We start from the raw sequence: 24706 nt of genomic DNA, 5'->3' as shown, positions 1-24706 counted from the left end.
GGGGCTTCCCTGGTGGCTCAGTGATAAAGAATCTGCCTGCAATGCAGGAGGTGCAGGTGATGTGCATTCCATCCCTGGGTGTGGAAGATCCTCTGGAGGAAAACATGGCAACCCACTCCAGCATTCTCCCCTAGAGAATCCCATGGACAGAGGAGCCTGGTGGGCTATAGTCCACAGGGTCACAAAGAGTTGAACACGACTGAAGCAACAGAGCACATGTGCACCCTCTGCTTTGAAAGGGGAAGCATGATTTTCATTGGCTTGGTGACTCATCCTGCATCATGCCTGGTCTCTACTCCACAGATGTTGACGAGTGCCTTGACAGGTGCCTTTTCAATGGGACATGCACCAACACCCCTGGGAGCTATTTCTGCACCTGCCACCCTGGCTTTGCACCAAGCAATGGACAACTCAACTCCAAAGATCAAAAGGCAGACTGCATAGGTGAGTAGGAAGTTTGCTGGACCGCCTTGGAAAGAACTATATCCTTACTCCTCTGCACTGTTTGATATCTTTGAGTTTTTTGCAGATATCGATGAGTGCCTTCAGGATCCCACACGATGTGGCCCAAATTCTGTCTGCACCAACACCCTGGGCTCCTACAGCTGTGGCTGCATTGTAGGTTTTCATCCCAATCCAGAAGGCTCCTGGAAACATGGAAACTTCAGCTGCCAAAGTAATAATCTCCTTACATGTCTTGGCAATGGAATCTGTGTCTTGCTTTGTAGAATTTTCACTTTTTCTCATTCTCTGGATTTTCCTATTTTTTTTTACTTTATCTACAAATTCTCTTATTTTCTGTTCACTTGTTAATTCATTAATCACTCATTTGATAAAGTATTTTTGGAGCAACTGATAATTAATGAATTCAACAGTCCCCTGCACTAGGTCCTGAGGATTTAATATCTACTACTGCGGGCAAGAATCCTTTAGAAGAAGTGGAGTAGCCATCATGGTCAACAAGAGTCCAAAATGCAGTACTTGGATGCAATCTCGAAAATGACAGGATGATCTCTGTTCGTTTCCAAGGCAAACTATTCAATATCACAGTAATCCAAGTCTATGCCCCAGCCAGTAATGCTGAAGAAGCTGAAGTTGACTAGTTCTATGAAGATCTACAAGACCTTTTAGAACTAACACTAAAAAAACGTGTCCTTTTCAGTATAGAGGACTGGAATGCAAAAGTAGGAAGTCAAGAAACACCTGGAGTAACAGGCAAATTTGGCCTTGGAATACGGAATGAAGCAGGGCAAAGACTAATAGAGTTTTGCCAAGAGAACGCACTGGTCATAGCAAACACCCTCTTCCAACAACACAAGAGAAGACTCTACACATGGACATCCCCAGATGGTCAACACTGAAATCAGATTCATTATATTCTTGCAGCCAAAGATGGAGAAGCTTTATACAGTCAGCAAAAACAAGACCAGGAGCTGACTGTGGCTCAGATCATGAACTCCTTATTGCCAAATTCAGGCTGAAATTGAAGAAAGTAGGGAAAACCACTAGACCATTCAGGTATGACCTAGATCAAATCCCTTATGATTTTACAGTGGAAGTGAGAAATAGATTTAAGGGCCTAGATCTGATAGATAGAGTGCCTGATGAACTATGGAATGAGGTTCGTGACATTGTACAGGAGACAGGGATCAAGACCATCCCCATGGAAAAGAAATGCAAAAAAAGCAAAATGGCTGTCTGGGGAGGCCTTACAAATAGCTGTGAAGAGAAGAGAAGCGAAAAGCAAAGGAGAAAAGGAAATATATAAGCAACTGAATGCAGAGTTCCAAAAAATAGCAAGAAGAGATAAGAAAGCCTTCCTCAGCAATCAGTGCAAAGAAATAGAGGAAAACAACAGAATGGGAAAGACTAGAGATCTCTTCAAGAAAATTAGAGATACCAAGGGAACATGGAACATTTCATGCAAAGATGGGCTCAATAAAGGACAGAAATGGTCTGGACCTAACAGAAGCAGAAGATATTAAGAAGAGGTGGCAAGAATACATAGAAGAACTGTACAAAAAGATCTTCAAGACCAAGATAATCATGATGGTGTGATCACTCACCTAGAGCCAGACATCCTGGAATGTGAAGTGAAGTGGGCCTTAGAAAGCATCACTACAAACAAAGCTAGTGGAGGTGATGGAATTCCAGTGGAGCTATTTCAAATCCTGAAAGACGATGCTGTGAAAGTGCTGCACTCAATATGCCAGCAAGTTTGGAAAACTCAGCAGTGGCCACAGGATTGGAAAAGGTCAGTTTTCATTCCAATCCCAAAGAAAGGCAATGCCAAAGAATGCTCAAACTAGCGCACAATTGCACTCATCTCACATGCTAGTAAAGTAATGCTCAAAATTCTCCAAGCCAGGCTTTAGCAATATGTGAACCGTGAACTTCCAGATGTTCAAGCTGGTTTTAGAAAAGGCAGAGGAACCAGAGATCAAATTGCCAACATCCACTGGATCATCAGAAAAGCAAGAGAGTTCCAGAAAAACATCTATTTCTGCTTTATTGACTATGCCAAAGCCTTTGACTTCCAACAAACTGTGGAAAATTCTGAAAGAGATGGGAATACAGACCACCTGACCTGCCTCTTGAGAAACCTATATGCAGGTCAGGAAGCAACAGTTAGAACTGGACATGGAACAACAGACTGATTCCAAATAGGAAAAGGAGTACGTCAAGGCTGTATATTGTCACCCTGCTTATTTAACTTCTATGCAGAGTCCATCATGAGAAACGCTGGGCTGGAAGAAGCACAAGCTGGAATCAAGATTGCCAGGAGAAATATGAATAACCTCACATATGCAGATGACACCACCCTTATGGCAGAAAGTGAAGAGGAACTAAAAAGCCTCTTGATGAAAGTGAAAGAGGAGAGTGGAAAAGTTGGTTTAAAGCTCAACATTCAGAAAACGAAGATCATGGCATTTGTCCCATCACTTCATGGGAAATAGATGGGGAAACAGTGGAAACAGTGTCAGACTTTATTTTGGGGGGCTCCAAAATCACTGCAGATGGTGACTGCAGCCATGAAATTAAAAGACACTTACTCCTTGGAAGAAAAGTTCTGACCAACCTAGATAGCATATTCAAAAGCAGAGACATTACTTTGCTAACAAAGGTCCATCTAGTCAAGGCTATGGTTTTTCCGGTGGTCATGTGTGGATGTGAGAGTTGGACTGTGAAGAAAGCTGAGCACTGAAGAATTGATGCTTTTGAACTGTGGTGTTGGAGAAGACTCTTGAGAGTCCCTTGAACTACAAGGAGATCCAACCAGTCCATTCTAAAGGAGATCAGTCCTAAGTGTTCTTTGGAAAGAATGATGCTAAAGCTGAAACTCCAGTACTTTGGCCACCTCATGCGAAGAGTTGACTCATTGGAAAAGACCCTGATGCTGGGAGGGATTGGGGGCAGGAGGAGAAGGGGACGACAGAGGATGAGATGGCTGGATGGCATCACTGACTCGATGGATGTGAGTCTGAGTGAACTCTGGGAGTGGGTGATGGACAGGGAGGCCTGGCGTGCTGCAATTCATGGGGTCGCAAAGAGTCAGACACGACTGAGTGACTGAACTGCACTGATGACAGACATGATAGCTACCCTCATGGAGCTTATAGTCTAGGTAAGGGAGCACATGCATTATTATTTAATAACCACAATGAGTGTGATAATTGAAAAATTGCAGTGCACTTTGTTGTGCATTGTGTAGTGGGATATGTAATATGCTCTGTGAAGTGCCATTAAAACGGAAATTTGAAGGAAGAGTGTGGATTATTTAGATGAAGAGCAGAGATCATGGTGCTCCAAATGATAGCATGTGCAAAGGCCCTGGGCCCAATGCAAAGTGAGGAGGGCATGGGAAATGGCATTTACTTCATCTGAGGATGTGGGCATAAGTCAGCTTCTACAGGACTTGTGTGCCATGTAGAGAATTTTGTAGTCTTTTTGCTGAGAACCACAGGGAACTTTGAAAGGTTTAAAAATTTTTAAGTTATGGACTATTTGATGTTGTAAAAGTATTGATAACTTATATGGAGGCAAAGGGGTATAATAATAAAATGAGTATATCTTAAGTCCTTAGCAACATAAGAACTGGAACATCATCAATGCCAATGCATATCCCTGAGTCCTCTGAAGAGAGGCCCACTTGGAACTTTGTAACTCCTGAACTTAAAATATTCCCCCTCTAAACATTCCTTGTTTAGTATGGTTTGCTTTGGAGCTTTATAAAAATGGTATTGTATTATGTATAGTCTTTCCTGACTTGCTTTCTTCACTTGCTATCATGCTTCTCAGAATCACTGCTGTAGTGTGTAGCTATAGTTTGTTCATTTTCACGGTTGTATTGTATAACATGGCAATGGATGGATTTCATGCAGGGGATGATGAACGCAGACTTGGGGTTAAGTTTGATTTGGTTGCTTTTGTTTTCTTAGGAGGGATTCCCTTCAAGTGTAAAGATGATGTGATAGGCAACAACATGCAGGTCCAGTTATGCCACGTGGGAGCAGCAGTGGAGCCTAAATATGTAAGTATTTTTGAAGGATCCTAGTTTTTGAGGTTTTTCCCAGAAGGCACTTAGGTAGGATGTTGTCCTGCAGCTTTTACTAAAACAAAAATGATCATGGCCTAGACCAGATAGATGTGTATTTCTCTCTTTGTAGCAATCTGAATGTAAGCTGCTGAGATCTGACATGATGGCTCCATAATACCATGGATGATGGCTCTTCCATCATCAACACAAGACTCCCTTATTGTGGCCCAAAATGGCTGCTGCAGCTCCTGCCATCAAATCTGCATTCCAGTTGGTGGGCAGGGGAGAAGAGCAAGTGAAAGGCACAGTCCTTCCATTTAAGCATATGGCCTGTATCACTTTTGCTTATACCTAACTTCAAGTAAAGCTGGAAAGGAAGGACATTTGCCTTTCTAAAATTTGGGAATTCATTTACTCAAACAAGTAAGAATGTTGGAGTCTCACTTTTTGTGAGGTGTATTGCTGCATCTGTCTGATGTGGAATGGATGATACACAGCCTCCAAGCCGGGCAAAGAGGAATCTGGATATCTTGACTTTCTAATGAAGTCATTCTAGTGAATAAAGATTCCAGAAGGATTTTCAGAAATTGATATCACTATATTAAATATAAACTTATAAATTAGCTTTGGAATTCTGGTGTACGTCAGACCGCAGCTGGTTTTTTTAAATTGTGAAATACACATAAAATTTATCATTTTAAAGCGTACAATTCAGAGGCATTTAGTACACTCACAGTGGTGTGAAAACACCACTTCTATCTCCAAAGCTTTTCATCACCACCAAAATAAACCCTATATGCCCATTAGCAGTTACTCTGTCTTCCCTCCTGTCCTCAACCCCCCAAAAACAGTGATCTAATTTCTATCTCTATAGACTTGTTCATTCTGGATATTTCATATAAATGAAATCACATACTATGTGGTCTTCTGTGTCTGGTTTCTCTCGCTGCATCATGCTCTCAAGGCCCAACCACGTTGTAGGGAATATCAGTGCTTCAGTCCTTTTCATAGCTGAATTATATTCCAATTGGACCACTGGGTTTTTTTCACACATTTTCTGTCTGTTTTTGTTCTTGTTGTTCAGTCACTCAGTCGTGTCAGACTCTTTGCGACTCCATGAACTGCAGCACTCAGGTTCTGCACTTCTTCACTTCTTTACTATCTCCTGGAGTTTGTTCAAACTCATGTCCATTGAGTCAATAATGACATCCAACCATCTCATCCTCTGTCACCCCCTTCACCTCCTGCCTTCAATCTTTCCCATCATCAGGGTCTTTTCCAATGAGTCGGCTGTTCACATCAGGTGGCTAAAATATTGGAACTTCTGTCTTTTTACCCCACTCAATAGTTTTGCTGTTGGTTGATGGTTTCTTTTCTTACTTATGGGAGAGAAAGGTGCTGTGATTCCAATTCTGATTGAGGATGAGTTTTTATTTTCCTGAGAATACTATAGCCTCATGACATCCAGGAATTCAAGACCACCCCCATGTGGAGGGCTCAAGGGCCCAGTTTGTGCATTTCATGCTTGTTCAATGCTCACAGATGCTCTTCCTGCTTGGATACAGGTTTCCTTTTGTGCGCTGATGAATAACACCCTCAGCGTTCTGGACAATGTCTGTAAAAACAAAACCACCGTCGTCTCTCTGAAGGTAACACTGAAGTCTTTGCAATTGTGTTTTGAGTTTTGAACATCTTGGGGGATACCTTGGGTGCAGAACATCCTCTTTAGCATAAAGGGTTGTGAGTCAACATTTAATCTACTCCAGCTCTAAGGTTTGAAAAATTAACATGCAGAAAAATTGCCTTTTTTCTGTACAGTTTTGTGGGGTTTATTACCTGAGTAGGTTTGTGTAATTACCACCCACAATTAGACAATAGAACTGTTCCATCCCTCTCCCCCAACAACTTCCATGGTTTTCCTTTTTTGTTTTTTTACTTAAAAAATTAAAAAAAAATTTTTTTTTGGCTGCATGGCATGTGGGATCCTAGTTCCCCAACCAAGGATCAAACCTGCACCCCTGGCAGTGGAAGTACAGAGTCTTAACCACTGGACCACTGAAGAAGTTCCTTGGGTTTCCCTTGTATAGCCATGTATTCAATCCCTTCACCATTAGCTCCTGTGAATTCCTGATCTGTTCTCTGTCATTTTAGTTTCATCTTTTCAAGAATGTTTTGTAAACGGAATCACACAATAAGTGGCCTTTAGAGTCTAGCTTCTCTCAGTAAGCACTGTGTTTTCCAGTTTCATCCACTTTGTAGCATGTGTTAATGCTTCACTCCTTTTTGTGGCTGAGTAGTATCCCTTTTTCTGGGTGGACCACAGCAGGTTTATCCACTCGTCTTTGAAGGATATTTTAATTGTTTCCACCTGACCAAGATCTCTTCATTCCTCCACCCCCACTTCAACTTTTGGTGATTATCAATAGAGCTACGATAAACGTGTGTGTGTGTGTGTGTGTGTGTGTGTGTGTGTGTGTGTGTGTGTGAATCTGAATTTTCATTTCTCCAGGGTAAATACCTAGAAGTGGAATGACTAGATCATTATAGTTGCAGATTTTATTTAGATCTTTTTGTTGATATATAGTTGGTTTACAGTGTTGTGTTAATTTCTGTCATACAGCAAAGTGATTCAGTTATACACATATATACATTTTTAAAAAATATTCTTTTCCATTATGGATTTATCATAGGATACTGAATATAGTTCTCTACATTTGCAGATATTAAACATTAATTTCTATTAAGTCTTTAAGTTGCAACTAATGGTTGTTGTTATTTCATTGATAAATCTAAATGAAAATAAGAATAACACTTTCATTTGTATTCTGGTGAATTTTAAATCAATTAGTATAAGATTTATTCATGAAGTGTATATTCATTCATGGAGTTTTTAGATTAAATTTGTATAAACAATTAGCCCTTTCAACAAACTTATTTAAATTCCTGTAAACATTTTCTACCATGTTTACATATATTCTCATTTCTCCCCAAATTTTAAGTACTGAGTGAAGATTTACAAACCTAAGCCAAGGTTACTATACCCTTACATGCCATGTGTGCCAAGTCGCTTCAGTCATGTCCAACTCTTTGCAACCCTTTGGAGTATAGCCCGCCAGATTCCCCTGTCCATGGAATTCCCCAGGCAAGAATACTGGAATGGGTTACCATCTCTTCCTCCAGGGGATCTTCCTGATCAAACCTGCATCTCTTATGTCTTCTGCGTTGGCAGGCAGGTTCTTTACCACTAGCACCACCTGAGAAGCCCTTACTATGCTCTTGAAGGATTTATAAATCCAATCAACCACACATATGAATATAATAATTCAGATTTTTAAAATGTGCAATGCAGTATGTCAATCTTAAAATTATTCTCTTAAATTGTTCAGATAAAAATCACAAGTCTAATTGCTTTTTGGCATGAAATCATCTGGTTGGTTTCCTTCTCTAATACATCAAATTGTTCCAGCCATTAAGGAACATATTTCCACATTAAGCCAAAGATTAAAAGATGTCCTAAAATTAACACACATGTTTCACTATTATGGAGTTTTAGCCTGCCTGCCATTTTTTTCTTTTCTGAAGATATAAAATAAACTTCCTAGCTAAGATGAATACATTTAATGTCAAAGGAAGTTTTGATGATATTTCATTTGCTACAGAATTGAGAATCACACTTTTTCAGGATGATTCTAGTTGAGATTCTTCTGCTGCCTCAGTGGAGAGGGACCCCAAATTCATACCTTTCATTTGGGATATGGTTACAAAACTCAGTACATTCTATTTTTCCCAAACAAACATCTCTCAAGTTTCACTCTGACTCAGTTTTTACTGAAGTTTTTCATCTTCTCATCATCAAATTTGGGTAGATAGAAATTGGTTTCCCTGCTAAGATTTCTGTTAATTTCCTTCACCACTGGACTGGATTCAATAAATTTCTTCCCTTCGTTTCTTAGGTTGTGAATTATTTTCTGATTTTTTTGTTGGGATCACATTTTATAGTCAACTTATTGATAATTAACAATTGAAGAAATAGCATCAGCATTAATATTAATATAATTATTGCTATTCTTTCCTTAACTCTGTTCCTTAGACAGAACCAAATGTTAACCTTTAGATGTGTATCTTTCCATATCTTTTTTTACTTTGTGAATACATGGAAAACAGATCCACACCGCATGCGCACGCACACACACACACACACACACACACACACACATTGAAGCATTTATTGAGTACCTACTGAGTGGTTTATAACAGTGACTAAGAATCCAATCTCTGATGTCAGATCCCCAAGGTTCAAATCTTTGTCCTGCTACCTATAAGGTATGTACTCATGTTTTCCTACCCAAAGTGGTATTAACAGTAGCCTCTATTTCATAGTTATCATAAAATTAAATAATTATATAATATTATTCAAACAATATATAATATTTAAATAATATATGCAATAATTAAATAATATATAATATATCATAAAATTAAGTAATACATAAGATTATATATAAAATATATCATATATAATAATACATAGTTTAATATATATGCTACATATAAATTATATATTATGTATTATATATCATATATGATATATAATATATATTGTATTATATTATACATTAAACATTATATTATAATGTATATTAAAATTATGTTATATTATATAAGATATATAAGATATCCTATATATATAAATATATATCTTATAGTATATATCATATATATCTATATATCTTATATAAGATATACAATATATAAAATATAAATATACAATATATAAAATATATTATATAGAATATATAGAATATAAATATAAAATATATAATAATATATAATATATAAATATAATAAATATAAAATATAAATATAAAATATACATTATATGTGTGTTATATATTATATTTTATTATATATTATATATTATCTATGATTATATATAATATATTGCATATTATTATATAATATTTACATATGCTATATAAAACTATATATTATTTATATATATAATTATATATTATATACAATTTATATACTATTTAAATATATAATATATAATAATATATAATATAAATTATGATATAATACAATATATGGCTCAGATAGTAAAGTGTCTGCCTGCAATGCAGGAGACCTGGGTTCAATTCCTGGGTTGGGAAGATCTCCTGGAGAAGGAAACGGCAATCCACTCCAGTACTCTTGCCTAGAAAATCCCACGGACGGAGGAGCCTAGTAGGCTACAGTCCATGGGGTCGCAAAGAGTCAGACACGACTGAGTGACTTCACTTCACTTCACTTCATACTATATATAATATAATATATACTGTATATAATATAAGTTAAATATAATTAATTTAATTAGAAATTAAATAATATTAAAATAATATATAAATATATTTATATATGAATATTCATATATATTTTATATAATATATAACATTTATTAAATACTATATTATTAAATAAATAATATATATAATAAATATGTATTATTTTATAAAATAAAAATAATATATAACATATATAATTAAATAATATTTATATAACCAATACTTGGTTCACAATAAGTATTAATTATATTTATTTTAAAATCTCAGTTAGTGCCAGAAACATAAATACCATAAATATGAAAGTTTAAATTAAAATGCTTGCTGTTTTAAAAGCAAAATGAGATAATATAACACATGGTTCTGTAACAGATTTATAGACTTAGAGAACTAACTTATGGTTATGGGGGGATAGGTGGGGAGAGATATAGATTGGGGGTTTGGAATTGACATGTACATAATGCTATGCTTAAAATAGACAGCCAGAGTTTCTGGCTTTTCCCTGTAGAACACAGGAAACTCTGCTCAATATTCTGTAATAACCTAAATGGGAGAAGAATCTGAAAAAGAATAGATACTTGTACATGTATCACTGAATCACTTTACTGTACATCTGAAACTAACACAATATTATTCATCAATGATCAGTTCAGTTCAGTTCAGTCGCTCAGTCATGTCTGACTCTTTGCGACCCCATGAATCGCAGCACGCCAGGCCTCCCTGTCCATCACCAGCTCCCGGAGTTCGCTCAAACTCACGTCCATCTAGTCAGTGATGCCATCCAGCCATCTCATCCTCTGTCATCCCCTTCTCCTCCTGCCCCCAATCCCTCCCAGCATCAGAGTCTTTTCCAGTGAGTCAGCTCTTCACATGAGATGGCGAAAGTACTGGAGTTTCAGCTTCAGCATCATTCCCTCCAAAGAAATCCCAGGGCTGATCTCAATGATACTCCAATATAAAATAAAAAATTTTTAAGAGGAAATATAATTGTAGACTCACAGGAAGTTGCAAAAATAGACAGAATCCTTTGAAAACTTCCAAATTTCCCCAGTGGTGACATCTCATATAATGAGAAAATGTCAAAACCAGATAAAAAACAACAAATGTGATTCTGTACTTTGCTTTACTTAAAAATAGCTCATGAACCTTTCTGCTTGTTAATATATATGGGTATGCTATATCATTCTTTTATTAGCAACTGCATATGGAGCTTCCCCTGTATATGGAAGATCCCCTGGAGAAAGGCATGGCTACCCACTCCAGTATTCTTGCCTGGAGAATCCCATGGACAGAGACGCCTGGTGGGCTACAGTCCATACGGTCACAAAGAATCAGATACAACTGAGTGACTAACACTTTCACACTATCCCATGATTTTATTTTATTTTATTTATTTTTTTAAAACTGAACAAACACCTAGGGCTCGTATCTCAGCTCTTCCCAATTACTTCTCACCCCAAGCCAGAGGAATCCCAAGCAGTACAAAAATGCTATGTTGAGGGTGCTGGTGTTCATAGGTAAGTTGGCCTAAGGAAGCAGGCTGGCAGTGGGTACCCCAACACTAGGAGGTGAGGAGACTAGGTGATTTATAGGGTTACTGAGGTACCTAAGGGTAATATTCCAGCTCATGAACTCCTTTATAGAATTTTAGAGCTTGGACCCCTTAGCTGTGATCGCAATTCCCAGATCCAGGTTGGCCCTCTTACAGTTTACCCAAGCCTAGCACCTCCAAAGGATAGTGGACCTGCTGGGCAGACAGGGCTTTGCAAAATCACCATGATTTGATTTTAGCATGTTTTATTTAACCAATTGCTTGGACATTCAGGCTTTCCAGATTTTTGCTATCAAAAACCATGCTGAGATGAACATCATTACACAAGATTCTTGCAGAATTTTAAAGTATTTCTTGAAGGAGGGAATTCCTGGAAGGGAAATTGCTGAGTCAAAAGGGTACATGTAATTTATAAGGCAACAAGTGCTGACTTACTGCACGCCAAGTTGCGTCCCCAGTAGGGCTTCCTGAATCAGGAAAAAGAGGCTGAGGAAATGTCTTTTCTTTTTCTTTTAAGATTTTTTTTAAAGTCTTTATTGAATCTGTTACAATATTGCTTATGTTTTGGGGTTTTGTGGGGGGTTTTTTTGGCCGAAAAAAAAAAATGTAGGATGATGTGTAGGATCTTAACTCCTCAACCAGGGATGTGTGGGATGTGGGACATGTGGAATCTTAGCTTCCCAACCAGGGATGGAACCCACGCCACCTGCACTGTATGGAGGAGTCTTAACCACTGGCCACCAGGGAAGTCCCTAGTGAATGGTCTTTTAAATTCTTCATCATCCCAGACTGTCAACCCTTTCTCATGGTGAGAGACGGGGGACAACTGATGTTTCACTGATGAGAGAAAGAGCAAACACATAACTTTCCTTGCAGAATACAGCTAAGAAATTTGCCTCTGTGATTGAAAACACATCCAAGTGGTCCAACTTCACCAAAGAAGAGACCTCTACGCTGGCCACAGTCTTGCTGGAGAGTGTGCAAAGCACCACGTTGGCAGCTTTTCTGAAACCCTCAGCGAATGTCAGTCAGACAATTCAGACGAAACATTTAGGTAGGATATACCTTTGGTGTCAAGGTCACATCCGGGGGCTGACTTAGGTGGGTGACTTTGACATTGTGATTCCCCATGGCTTTCTCATATACCACATCCAACTTGTGTCTCCTGCTTTGGCAGGTGGATTCTTTACCACTGAACCACTTGGGAAGCCCTAAAGAAGAGTGGAACACGGGAAAATCTGTAGGAGAAGGGATCAGAAAAGAGAGAGGCAGATTTTGTAGACAAATGCAGGCTTCCCTGATATCTTAGTGGTAAAGAATCTGCTTGCAATGCAGGAAATGCGGGACACCTGGGTTTGATCCCCAGGTCAGGAAGAACCCCTGGAGGAGGAAATGGCAATCCACTCTAGTATTCTTGCCTGGGAAATTCCATGGTTGGAGGAGCCTGGCAGGCTACAGTCCAAGAGGTCCCAAAGAGTTGGAGGTGACTGAACACATAGTAGGGAGTCACAATTTTACTTGAGATAATGGGAGGGAGGGGGATTGAAAAGTTTGAGAATAAACAAAGTGTCATCTAGCTTATATTTTTAAAGGACACCTCTGGTTCCATTACCTATCTTGTTTTCATGAAAAGTCCTGTAATTATTACCATGTTACAGGTAAGAAATCTGAGGCTCAGAGAGGTTAAGTCACTGGTCAAGTTTACACAGCAGGTGGGTGGTAGAGCTGGGCCCCTAGTTTGTGACTGCAGAATCTGAGCCCTTTTCCACCCTGCTGGGCTTGCTCCAGACCCTTCTGATTTCCTTTGGTTTTGGAAAACCAGTCTAACTTTGACATAGTCAGAGGCTCATGACTCTGTTATCTTCCATCCTCGTTCACTTCAAGGTCATTTTTCCCTGAAGCATCTCCTGAGATGTGAACCCTTACTCCTAGAGTTCCAACTGGGTTTCAGATTTGTTTGGTGCCTCCATCTGCCTGCCAATCAAGGGCCTCAAGGTCTTTCCCATGACCCAACATTCTTTCTGTTCTTTCCCTCGCTTACAACTAGAGATGCATTCCTTTCTTGCCAGAAACCAAATTCAGATCCCACTTTCTGGGTGAGCTCCTGCCACTTCTCCCTTTCTCCCTTTCTCCCTTTTAGATATTGAGAGCAAAGTGATCGACAAAGAATGCACTAAGGAGAATGAGACATTTAAGTTGAAAGCAAAAGGGGATGAAATGAAGATTTGGTGTTCCACAATCAAAGAATCGGAATCCACAGGTACAAACCCATTCCTGAGAAACAAAGAGGAGGGTTATGGTGCATTCAAGCAACAAATACTAATGGATTGATTGCTTTTTAGAAAATTTTAATTTTTAATGTTTTTTAAATGGTGTGTACTTGCTTTACAATGTTGTGTTCATTTCTGCTGTACAACAAAGTGAATCAGCTATACGCGTGCTCAGTCGCTTAGTCATGTCCGAGCCTTGGCGACATCATGTACTGTATAGCCCACCAGGTGCCTTTGTCCGTGGGATTTCCCAGGCGAGAATACTGGAGTGGACTGCCATTTTCTTCTCCAGAATCAGCAATATGTAGTCATATATCCCCTCCCTCCTGAGCCTCCCTCCCACCCTCCCCATGGATTGACTGCTTTTTAGACCTTTTTAAAATTAAACAAAATTTTTATAGTAAGCCCTTATTGGTTGGGCTTCCCAGGTGGCACTAGTGGTAGACTCTGCCTGTTAGCGCAGGAGATGCAAGAGATGCGGGTTCAATCCCTGGGCCAGGAAGATCCTCTGGAAGAGAAAGTGGTGACCCACTCCAGTATTCTTGCCTGGGGAATCCCATGGACAGAGGAGCCTGGCAGGGCTCCACGGGGTAGCAAAGAGTCAGGTCAGACTTGACTGAGCACAACAAAAACAATATTTTGTTGATTATCTGTTTCAAATAGAGCAGTGTGTTCCTATCAATCCAAAACTCCCCCTTTCTGTCCTTTCCCCAGACTCTCCCCATCCCGATCCATGCAGTTACCATAAATTCATTCTCTACGTCTGCAAGTCTGTTTCAGTTTTGTAAATAAATTCATTTGGATCAGTTTTTTTTTTTAATTCTGCATATAAGTGACATCCTATGGTTTATTTCCTCTGTCTGACTTACTTTGTATGATAATCTCCAGCTCCATCCATGTTAATGCAAATGGCATTATTTCATTCTTTTTTATGGCCGAGTAGTATTCCATTGTTTATATGTACTATATCTTCTTTATCCATTCATCTGCCCATGGATATTTAGATTACTTCTATGCCACACACTGAAGAAACCAGAATTGAAAGAGACACGTGTACCCCAGTGTTCATCATAGCACTGTTTATAATAGCCAGGACATGGAAGCAACCTAGATATCCATCAGCAGACGAATGGATAAGAAAGCTGTGGTACATATACACAATGGAATATTGCTCAGCCATTAAAAAGAATACATTTGAATCAGTTCTAATGAGGTGGATGAATCTGGAGCCTATTATACAGAGTGAAGTAAGCAAGAAAGAAAAACACCAATACAGTATGCTAACACATATATATGGAATTTAGAAAGATGTTAACAATAACCCTATATGCAAGACAGCAAAAGAGACACAGATGTATAGAACAGTCTTTTGGACTCTGTGGGAGAAGGCAAGGGTGAGATGATCTGAGAAAATAGCATTGAAACATGTATATTATCATAGGTGAAACAGATCACCAGTCCAGGTTCGATGCATGAGACAGGGTGCTCAGGGCTGGTGCACTGGGATGACCCAGAGGGATGGGATGGGGAGGGAGGTGGGAGGGGGGTTCAGAATGGGGAGCACATGTAAACCCTTGGCTGATTCATGTCAATGTATGGCATAACCACTACAATATTGTAAAGTAATTAGCCTCCAATTAAAATAAATAATTTTTTTAAAGTTAAAAAAAAAGAAAACCCAACCAACAAAAAAAGATTGCTTCCATGCTTTGACTATTGTAAATATTGCTGCAATGAACATTGGGGTGCCTTTATTTTTTAACTTTAATTTTTTATTATTTTGAGCAAATATTTATATTCCCTTGTGGCTCAGAGGTTAAAGCGTCTGCTCCTAATATGGGAGACCTGGGTTCGATCCCTGGGTTGGGAAGATCCCCTGGAGAAGGAAATGGCAACCCACTCCAGTATTCTTGCCTGGAGAGACCCATGGACGGAGGAGCCTGGTGGACTACAGTCCACGGGGTCGCAAGTATTTGTTGAAAATAAAATAGTGATAGAGGCAGAAATAGCCCATGCCCTCAGGGAGTTTACCACCTTCTAGGGAAGTCAGACATTAAATAATCTCTGGGAGTAGAGTCTGAAAGAGTGTGGATATTTGTATATGTATGGCAGGTCTATGCAAAAGACCCTGATGCTGGGAAAGACTGAGAGTAGGAGGAGAAGGGGGTGACAAAGGATGAGATGGTAGGATGGCATCACCGACTCAATGGACATGAGTTTGAGCAAACTCCAGGAGATAGTGAGGGATAGGGAAGCTTGGTGTGCTACAGTCCATGGGGTGGCAAAGAGTCAGACACGGCTTAGAGACTGAACGACAATGGCTGATTTACATTGGTACACAGCAGAAACTAACACAACATTGTACATCAACTATATCTCAACAAAAAATTAATTTAAAAATAATCTTACAATATGGGAGTGACAAGATGTTTCCTGTCTAGTCAGCAGCCATTGGTCACATTTTGTTATTGAGAGCTGTAAGTGTGGTTAGACTCTGAGTGTAATATACATACTGGATTTCAATGTCTTGGTGCCAGAGATGAAGGAATTAAAATATCTTATCAATAATTTTTAGAATGACTACATGTTGAAATGAAAATATTTTGCAGGTAGTGAGTTAATATATAACTTAAATAATCCCCCCACCTTTTTTTTTTTTACTGTTCTGAAATGTGGTTACTGGAAAATTTCAAATTACACATGTGACTCATACTAAATTTCTAACATACAGTGCTAATCTGTATCAGGAATTAGCAAATGCTTCCTGTAAACCGTGGTTAGTAAATGTTCAAGGCATTGAGCGCGACAGGATCTGTTGCAACTCTTGCAACTGTGTCCTCAGGGTGCGCAAAAGCATTCCTAGGCCATATGTAAATTAATGGGTGAGACTGTGTTGCAGTGAAATTTTTATTCACACACACACAAAAAAAAACAGGCAATGGGGACTACCCTTAAGGTCCATTGGTTAAGAATCCACCTACCAATGCAGGAGACCTGGGTTTGATCCTAGGTCAGAGAAGATCGTACATGCCGCAGGGAAATGAAGCCTGTGTGCCACCACTACCGAGCCCATTCACTGGGGCTACTGCAGGCTGCATGCCCTAGAGCCCATGCTCTACAACAAGAGAAGCCACCACAATGAGAAGCCCTTGCCTTGCAAGTGGAGAGTATCCCTACTCCCTGCAGCTAGATAAAGCCTGCTTGCAGCCACAAAGACCAGCACAGCCTAAAACATTTTGTTAATTTAAAAAAAAAAAGCAATGATGGCCAGATTGGCTTGTAGGTCATTGTTCATCACTCCCATGATCTATATGCTGTCTGGATGGCCCAGGAACAGGCTAGGACACAGACCACCAACATTGAAAGGGGAAGCCCACCAAAGAGACTGAACAACAATAACCATAAATATGAGAAGGGAAACTTATTTCCCACTGCTGAGTTGAATTGTCCCTTAAAAACAACATAAATTCAAATTAATTTTTACATGTAGCCAAGTTTTGTTTTTTTTTTTAAGGTAATACCACCTCAGGATTTTTTTTTCAAGTTAATTTATTTATTTGGCTGTGTTGAGGCTCTGTTGTGGCACATGGTCTCTCTACTTCTGGTGCTTGGACTCAATTGCCCTGCAGCTTGTGGGATCTTAGTTCCTTGACCAGGGATCAAACCTGAGTCCCCTACATTGCGAGGCAGATTCTTAACCATTGGACCACCATGGAAGTCTCAGTTTTTTTTAAAGTTTCTGATGAGAGTTAACTATCTGGAAGTCCACTGGTGTTTCAGTCCTCAGAGGAGGCCAGTGAAGGTGCAGAAATACATGAGATATTAAAGTATGTGTGCATGTGTGGATGAGTTGGGTCATCTGTAATAGCTACTAAGCAAATGATTGGCTTTTTTTTAATTTGGGGGAAATTTCAGGGATCAACGGGGTGGCTTTCGTTTCCTTTGTGGGCATGGAGTCTATTTTGGATGAGCGCTTCTTGCAAGATCTTCAGATCCCCTGGGCCAACTCCAAGAAGAAGCTGAAGATGAATTCTCGCATTGTTGGGGGCATCATAACAGGAGGAAAGAAAGACGGATTCTCTAAACCAGTCATCTACACTCTGGAGAACATCAAGGTTGGTGACAAGGTTTTCACTGGGCCCCCAGCTATCTACTGGGAACTCCACATCCTCTATTGGCTAAACTCTAATTTTTTGACAGGGACCCATTAAGCAGAGCTTCCCTGGTGGCTCAGTGATGAAGAATCTACCTGCTAACGCAGGAGATGTGGGTTTGATCCCTGGGTTGGAACATTCCCCTGGAGAAGGAAATGTCAACCCACTCCAGTAATCTTTCCTGGAAAAATCCCATGGACAGGGGGAGCCTGGTGGGCTACAGTCCATGGATTCGCAAAGAGTCGGACATGACTTAGTGACAACATTAAGCAGCAAGTGTCCACAGTTTCTGATAACTCAACCACTTCCCAAAATCCACTGCTAGAAAAATGAGCTCTTCTATTTCAGTGTGGCATTTTTCCATTCATCAATGGGAAAGGTTGAGGTTAGATTAAGTAACACTGATGCAGGAACATTTACATGAACTTTATTTATATTAATTATAACCAAGTTAATAATGGATACAGGTCTGGCACCCGAGACATTTCTTTTTATCACTGCATGTTGAAATATCAGCATTTTTCTCCATTCTGTAGAGAACATGCCCACATCTTCTTGAGGCTGGTCAGGTTGAATCCATTCAAGATGGATTCTCAGGCAACTAAAGGCTCTGAATTTTCAGCCAAAGCAGGATTTTGAGAGTGCTATCTGCGTTTCCTGGAGACCGGATGTGGAGGGAGGCAGATGGACACCATCAGGCTGTGTGCTCCTTGAAGCTTCCAAGACGCATACTGTCTGTGGCTGTAATCGAATGGTGAATTTGGCCGTCATCATGGCTTCTGGGGAGGTCACGGTCAGTAATGACGCTCTATAGTCTGGGTCCTCAAATCCAATGGGAAAATACTGATTAACATTCATTGTGTGCCTCTCATGGAATTGGGCATTGTGGGAGGGAGTCATGGGGACAGAAGGGGTGTGTGCCATATCTCTGCCCTTAGAGAATTCATGGTCTGGTTGAGAAGCTATGACACTTATATATGAAATGAGAACTGACCCTAAACAGGTGCAGGCACAATAATAACCAGAAACCCCACTTACAGAGCACCTGGGCTTCCCAGGTGACACTAGTGGTAAGAACCCACCTGCCAATGCAGGAGATATAAAGTAATGTGGGTTTGACCCCTGGATAGGGAAGATCCCCTGGAGAAGGATATGGCAACTAATTCCAGTATTCTTGCCTGGAGAATCCCATGGACAGAGGAGCCTGGCAGGATATAGTCCATGGGGTCGAAAAGTGTCCGGCACTACTGAAGCGCCTTAACACACACTATGTGCCTGACTCTTTAGCTGTTTTTAGATGCACTTTTCAGGACAGGAGGCTGGACTTCAATAGTCTGTTTAGTCATGAAGCCAGTAATTAGTAGAGATGGGATTCAAACCCAGGATGGTCTCAGTCCAGAGGTCTTTTTCTACAAAATCGTCTATAGGCATACTTCATTTTATTGCACTTTGTAGATATCACTTTTTTTTTTTTTTTCAAAAAAAAGAGAAAACAAATTGAAGGTTTGTGGCAACCCTGTGTGCATTGAGCAAGTCTGTTAGCACTGCTTTCCCAACAGCATTTGCTCACTTTATGTCTTTGTGTCACATTTTGGTCATTCTCGCAATATCTCAAACCTTCCACCAGCAAAAAGATTATGACTCACTGAAGGCTCGGATGATGGTAGCATCTTTTAGCAATAAAGTATTTTTTAATAAAGGTATCTACATTTTCCAGACATATGCTACTATACACTTTAAATGTGTATGGTGAGTATGGTGGCATGTAAACATAACTTTTATATGCACTGGGAGATAAAAATTCGTGTGACTCATTTTATTGCCAATATTTGCTTTATTACGGTGGTCTGGAATTGAACCTGTACTGTCTCTGAGGCCTGCCTGTAAATGGTGCAAGAATTTATGTTACAGAAACTGAGAGTTGTGTCACTGAGAACTGGGGTTAGGTCCGGGAGGAGGTGGAACATGAAATAAGACTTGGTGAGAAGTTAGATTTGGTAGAGAGGAAAGACAGGCTCCTTAGTGCTGTGATGTGTATCCTTGTTTATAGCAGGATCCCAAGTTCAGTTCTCTGCCAAGCAGGTCCTAAATTGCTACTTAGAGGAATGTAAGGCTTAACACTTAAGAAAATTCGATCCAGAGCAAATCTAGGTTAGTTTCAAGTCCCATCTCAATCACTTCAGAGCTGTGTTTCCATTGGCATATCACTCAGCCTCTCTGAGCTGAGCCAAATTTTTTCATCTTAAAAATGAGAACAAGAGAAAAATGATGACTCAGGAGTTCCCTGGCAGTCCAGTGATTAGGACTCACCACTTTCACTTCCATGTCCTGGGTTCCATCCCTGGTCTAGGAACTGAGATACCACAAGGTGTGGCCAAAAGACAAAAACAAAAAATTAAAAGCATCAGCATTTAATTAGGGAAAAAGAGAAAAATGATGATAAAAATGAACATTTATGCGTGTTTTCTGCACTGTTGTAAGTACTTTAAGCATTTTCATTGAATCCTCTTGGAATTATTCCACGTGATCATTACTGTTAGTATCCTCATTTTAACAGAGGAGGAAATGGGCACAGAGCAGTTAAGTATCTTGCCGAAGCTTAAACAGCCAGAAACTGGCAGAATTGTAGTCTTAACCACTACATCACAACATCATAGAGAAGCTGGTGCCTGGCATATTTTTAACGCACAGAAAGCACCCCAATAAAATTAATTACAAATAATGGCATAGGGAAGGACTCAACTAGTCACCTCCACTCCTGGGAGTTGGAGCATCTTGGAACACCTATTATCAGTCTTGTTTCAGTGCAGGTAACAGGAACCTCTCAAGGTATGTCAAGCAGGAAAATATTTAATACAGGGGTTTAGATGCTCACAGAATTCTTGGAAGGGATGGAGGACTTGAAGTAAGGGGTTCTGCCACTGGAATTTGGCCTCAAGATCACCCCCTCTGCAGCTGAAACCCAGAGGTCATAAATTATCTTTGGCATTTCACCCCACATCCATGAAATTAAAGATCGGATAGTCAGAATGTGGAGTCCAGCCATAGCTCACTCCTGTCTGCAGAAAACTGGTATCTGCCTCCATCCTGCCTTTTAAAACCTTCATGTGTGCATCTCACTGGAGAACCTAAATGATGTTCAGGACCTTAGCCCCAAGAGATTATGGGAAATGCAGTTTGCAGATGTCTTACCCTATAGGAATAAGACATAGGAGAGGGATGAGAATGGGTGCTGATGGATGCCAAAGGGTGATGATGAACAATATCTAGTTCACACCACCGAGCGCCCCAGGGAGAAAAAGCTTCCAAGCTCTATATACCCAAGCCAAGAGTCTGGATAGTTCTTTTTCCTGCCTGGGGGTTATAACTGGTCATTCTCTGAGGCCAACAGTGTATCTCTTTTCTGACAGATGGAGTTCACCCTGTACCTTATTAGTCACGTGGGCACGATCATCTCACTGGTGTGTCTTGCCGTGGCCATCATCACCTTCCTTCTGTGTCGTACCCTCCGAAACCAGAACACCTACATCCACCTGCACCTCTGCATATGCCTCTTCTTGGCCAAGATACTGTTTCTCACTGGTGCGGACAAGACAGACAACCAGGTCTCGTATCCCTCCAGCTTTGTCCCCATCCATCCCCATCATCTCCCCATCTGCTTCTGCTCATCCTCACCTAAATCCCTCAAAGCTAGTTTCCACCTCAGGACCTTTGCATGTGCTTTCCCCTCTTCCCATACTCATCCGCCAGCTTCTAGTTGATGCCTTCTTGTGATAAGTCTCAGTTTTGAATGATTTTCCTGATCACGTTATGTATGGGGGTGGTCTCTCTTCCTACTCTTTAAGCCTTTGGTTCTTACCTGGGCTGATTCTGTGCCCTCAGGGGACACTTGGCAATATATGGAGATGCTGTTAGTCGTCACCTTTGGGAGGGGATGCTGCTAAACATCTTACAGTGCACAAGACTGTCTCCCTCATTTACCCATTGCAGAAAATAATGAGGGAATAGTGTTACAAATAGGGACTTCCCAGGTGGCTCAGTTGGTAAAGAATCCCCCTGCCAGTACAGGAGTCACAGGAGACCTGGGTTCAATCCCTGGATCAGGAAGATCCCTGAAGGGAGAAATGGTTACCCATTCCATTCCTGCCTGGAGAATCCCATGGACAGAGGAGCCTGGTGGGCTCCTCTGGGGTTACAGAGACTCAGACATAACTGTACACAGCACAGCAGTAGCAGTGTTATAAATATTAGTAATGCTGCTGCTGCTGCTGCTGCTGCTGCTGCTGCTGCTGCTGTTGCTAAGGCGCTTCAGTCGTGTCCGACTCTGTGCGACCCCATAGACGGCAGCCCACCAGGCTCCCCTGTCCCTGGGATTCTCCAGGCAAGAACACTGGAGTGGGTTGCCATTTCCTTCTCCAGTGCATGAAGGTGAAACGAGAAAGTGAAGTCGCTCAGTCGTGTCTGACTCTTCGTGACCCCATGGACTATAGCCTACCAGGCTCCTCCATCCATGGGATTTTCCAGGCAAGAGTACTGGAGTGGGGTGCCATTGCCTTCTACAGTTGAGAAATTCTTTGTTTAAAAACTGAAATATAGTTGATTTACAGTGTTGTGGCAACCTCTGCTATACAACAAAGTGACTCATTTATATACATATGTGCATTCTTTCTTAATATTCTTTTCCATTATGGTTTATCACAGGATGTTCAGCATAGTTCTCTGTGCTGTACGGTAGGACCTTGTGTCTATCCATTCTAAATTTAATCATTTGCATCTAACAACCCCAGACTCCCAGTCCATCCCTCTCCCTCCCCGCAGCTTGGCAACAATGAGTCTGTTCTCTATGTCTGTGTTCGTTTGTATCATAGTTTAGATTCCACATATAAATGATGTCATATGGTAATTGTTTTCTCTTTCTGACTTACTTCGCTTAGTGTGATCATCTCTAGTTGCATCCATAGGTGAGAAATTTTACTTTTTAATCACTCTATTCTCCATCTTTTCCCAGCACCTATTAATATTTGAAACCATACTGATTTTTTGTTGTTGTTGTTTTACTTATTGTGTATCTACCTCTTAAAAGATTGTGTGCCCCATGAGAGCAAGAACTTTTGGCCAATTAAGCTCCAATAACCGTGTCCGAAACAGTAGGTTTTTGGGGTATTTCCAAAGGAAGCACTACTGACATTTCAGGTACGATGATCATTCTTAAAGCAGAACTACCCTCTCACTATGGGATGTTTCACTTCCTAGACCCCTTGGGAACCAAAGGCTAGTAGCACTCCCCACCTCTCATCATGGGACCAAGGGTGAACAAAATTTTCCTGTAAAGAAGCAGATAAAAATATTTTTAATATTTCAGATGCTGTGGTCTCCGTTGGCAACTACTCAACTCTGCCATTTCATTTTATTTAATATAAATTTATTTATTTTAATTGGACTTAATTACTTTACAATATTGTATTGGTTTAGCCATACATCAACATGTATCCGCCACAGATATACACGTGTTCCCCATCGTGAACCCCCCTCCCTCCTCCCTCCCCGTACCATCCCTCTGGGTTGTCCCAGGGGACCAGCCCCAAGCATCCAGTGCTGCTGGGTATACACACCAAGGAAACCAGAACTGAAAGAGACACGTGTACCCCAATGTTCATCGCAGCACTGTTTATAATAGCCAGGACATGGAAGCAACCTAGATGCCCATCAGCAGATGAATAGATAAGAAAGCTGTGGTACATATACACAATGGAATATTACTCAGCCATTAAAAAGAATACATTTGAATCAGTTCTAATAGATGGATGAAACTGGAACCGGTTATACAGAGTGAAGTAAGCCAGAAAGAAAAACACCAATACAGTATACTAACGCATATATGTGGAATTTAGAAAGATGGTAACGATAACCCTGTATGCGAAACAGCAAAAGAGACACAGACGTATAGAATGGTCTTTTGGACTCTGTGGGAGAGGGAGAGGATGGGATGATTTGGGAGAACGGCACTGAATCATGTATAATATCATATATGAATCGAGGCACCAGCCCAGGTTCAATGCAGGAAACTCTGCCATTTTAACATGAAAACAGCCATGTTTTTGTTTAGTCACTCAGTCATGTCTGACTCTTTGTGACCCCGTGGACTGTACCCCATCAGGCTTCTCTATCCATGGGGCAAGAATACTGGAGTCGGTTGCCATTTCCTTCTCCAGGGGATCTCTCTGACCCAGAGACTGAACCTCCCCCCACCCATCTCCTGGCACTGGCACACGGGTTCTTTACCTGCTGAAAGCAGCCATAGAGAATACATAAATGGGGAAGGATGTGTGTCAATGAAATGTTAATGACAAAACCTGCCACCCATCCATGGCTGTAGTTTGTGGCTCCCTTCTCCTCCCCCTACCCCTGTATCTTCAAACATTCCCTAAAGTAGGGTGGTCATCTATCTGTTTTTCTCTCAAACTCTCCCAGTTTTAGCACTGGAAGTTTTACATCCTGAGAAAACTCATTTATAGGGAAACCAGAATGATTGGTGTCCCTACTAAAGGGATGAAACTACCTGTAGTGAAGAATATATCTATAAATATTTGTGGACTGAATGAAGAGGCTGTATTTGGGGAAGTCCAGTCAAAGTAGCCCCTTTATGGTTTTTTTTTTAATTTTATCAGAAGATAATTGCTTTATGATTCTTTTGTGTTTTTTTTTTGTAGGTTATGCTTTTTTTAATTTTTTTATTTTTTATTTTAATTTATTTTATTTTTTATTATTTTTTTATTTTTATTTTTACTTTATTTTACTTTTACAATACTGTATTGGTTTCGACATACATTGACCTGAATCCACCATGGGTGTACATGCGATCCCAACATGAG

At 40.3% G+C, this 24706-nt stretch overlaps 1 protein-coding gene across 14 annotated transcripts in view; it reads left to right on the top strand.

Annotated features, from left to right (window-relative positions):
- Positions 1 to 24706, top strand: part of ADGRE1 (adhesion G protein-coupled receptor E1) — a 100875-nt gene that overhangs the window by 62110 nt on the left and 14059 nt on the right. For 12 of the 14 annotated variants that reach the window (XM_060416297.1, XM_060416300.1, XM_042250059.1 and 9 more), the window contains 9 exons: positions 304 to 444; positions 530 to 676; positions 4440 to 4531; positions 6103 to 6186; positions 12287 to 12464; positions 13551 to 13670; positions 17596 to 17795; positions 18457 to 18627; positions 21245 to 21439. In XM_060416297.1, coding sequence (XP_060272280.1) covers positions 304 to 444; positions 530 to 676; positions 4440 to 4531; positions 6103 to 6186; positions 12287 to 12464; positions 13551 to 13670; positions 17596 to 17795; positions 18457 to 18627; positions 21245 to 21439 — 1328 coding nt within the window. The remainder of the gene's footprint in view (positions 1 to 303; positions 445 to 529; positions 677 to 4439; positions 4532 to 6102; positions 6187 to 12286; positions 12465 to 13550; positions 13671 to 17595; positions 17796 to 18456; positions 18628 to 21244; positions 21440 to 24706) is intronic. The other 2 variants (XM_042250053.1, XM_042250058.1) reach the window with 2 other exon arrangements.

The sequence above is a fragment of the Ovis aries genome, chromosome 5, assembly GCF_016772045.2.
Source record: "Ovis aries strain OAR_USU_Benz2616 breed Rambouillet chromosome 5, ARS-UI_Ramb_v3.0, whole genome shotgun sequence".
In the NCBI taxonomy this organism is placed as follows: Eukaryota; Metazoa; Chordata; class Mammalia; order Artiodactyla; family Bovidae; genus Ovis; species Ovis aries.
The sequence above is the reverse complement of the archived record's forward strand: the minus strand, read 5'-3'. Positions and strand labels throughout refer to the sequence as shown.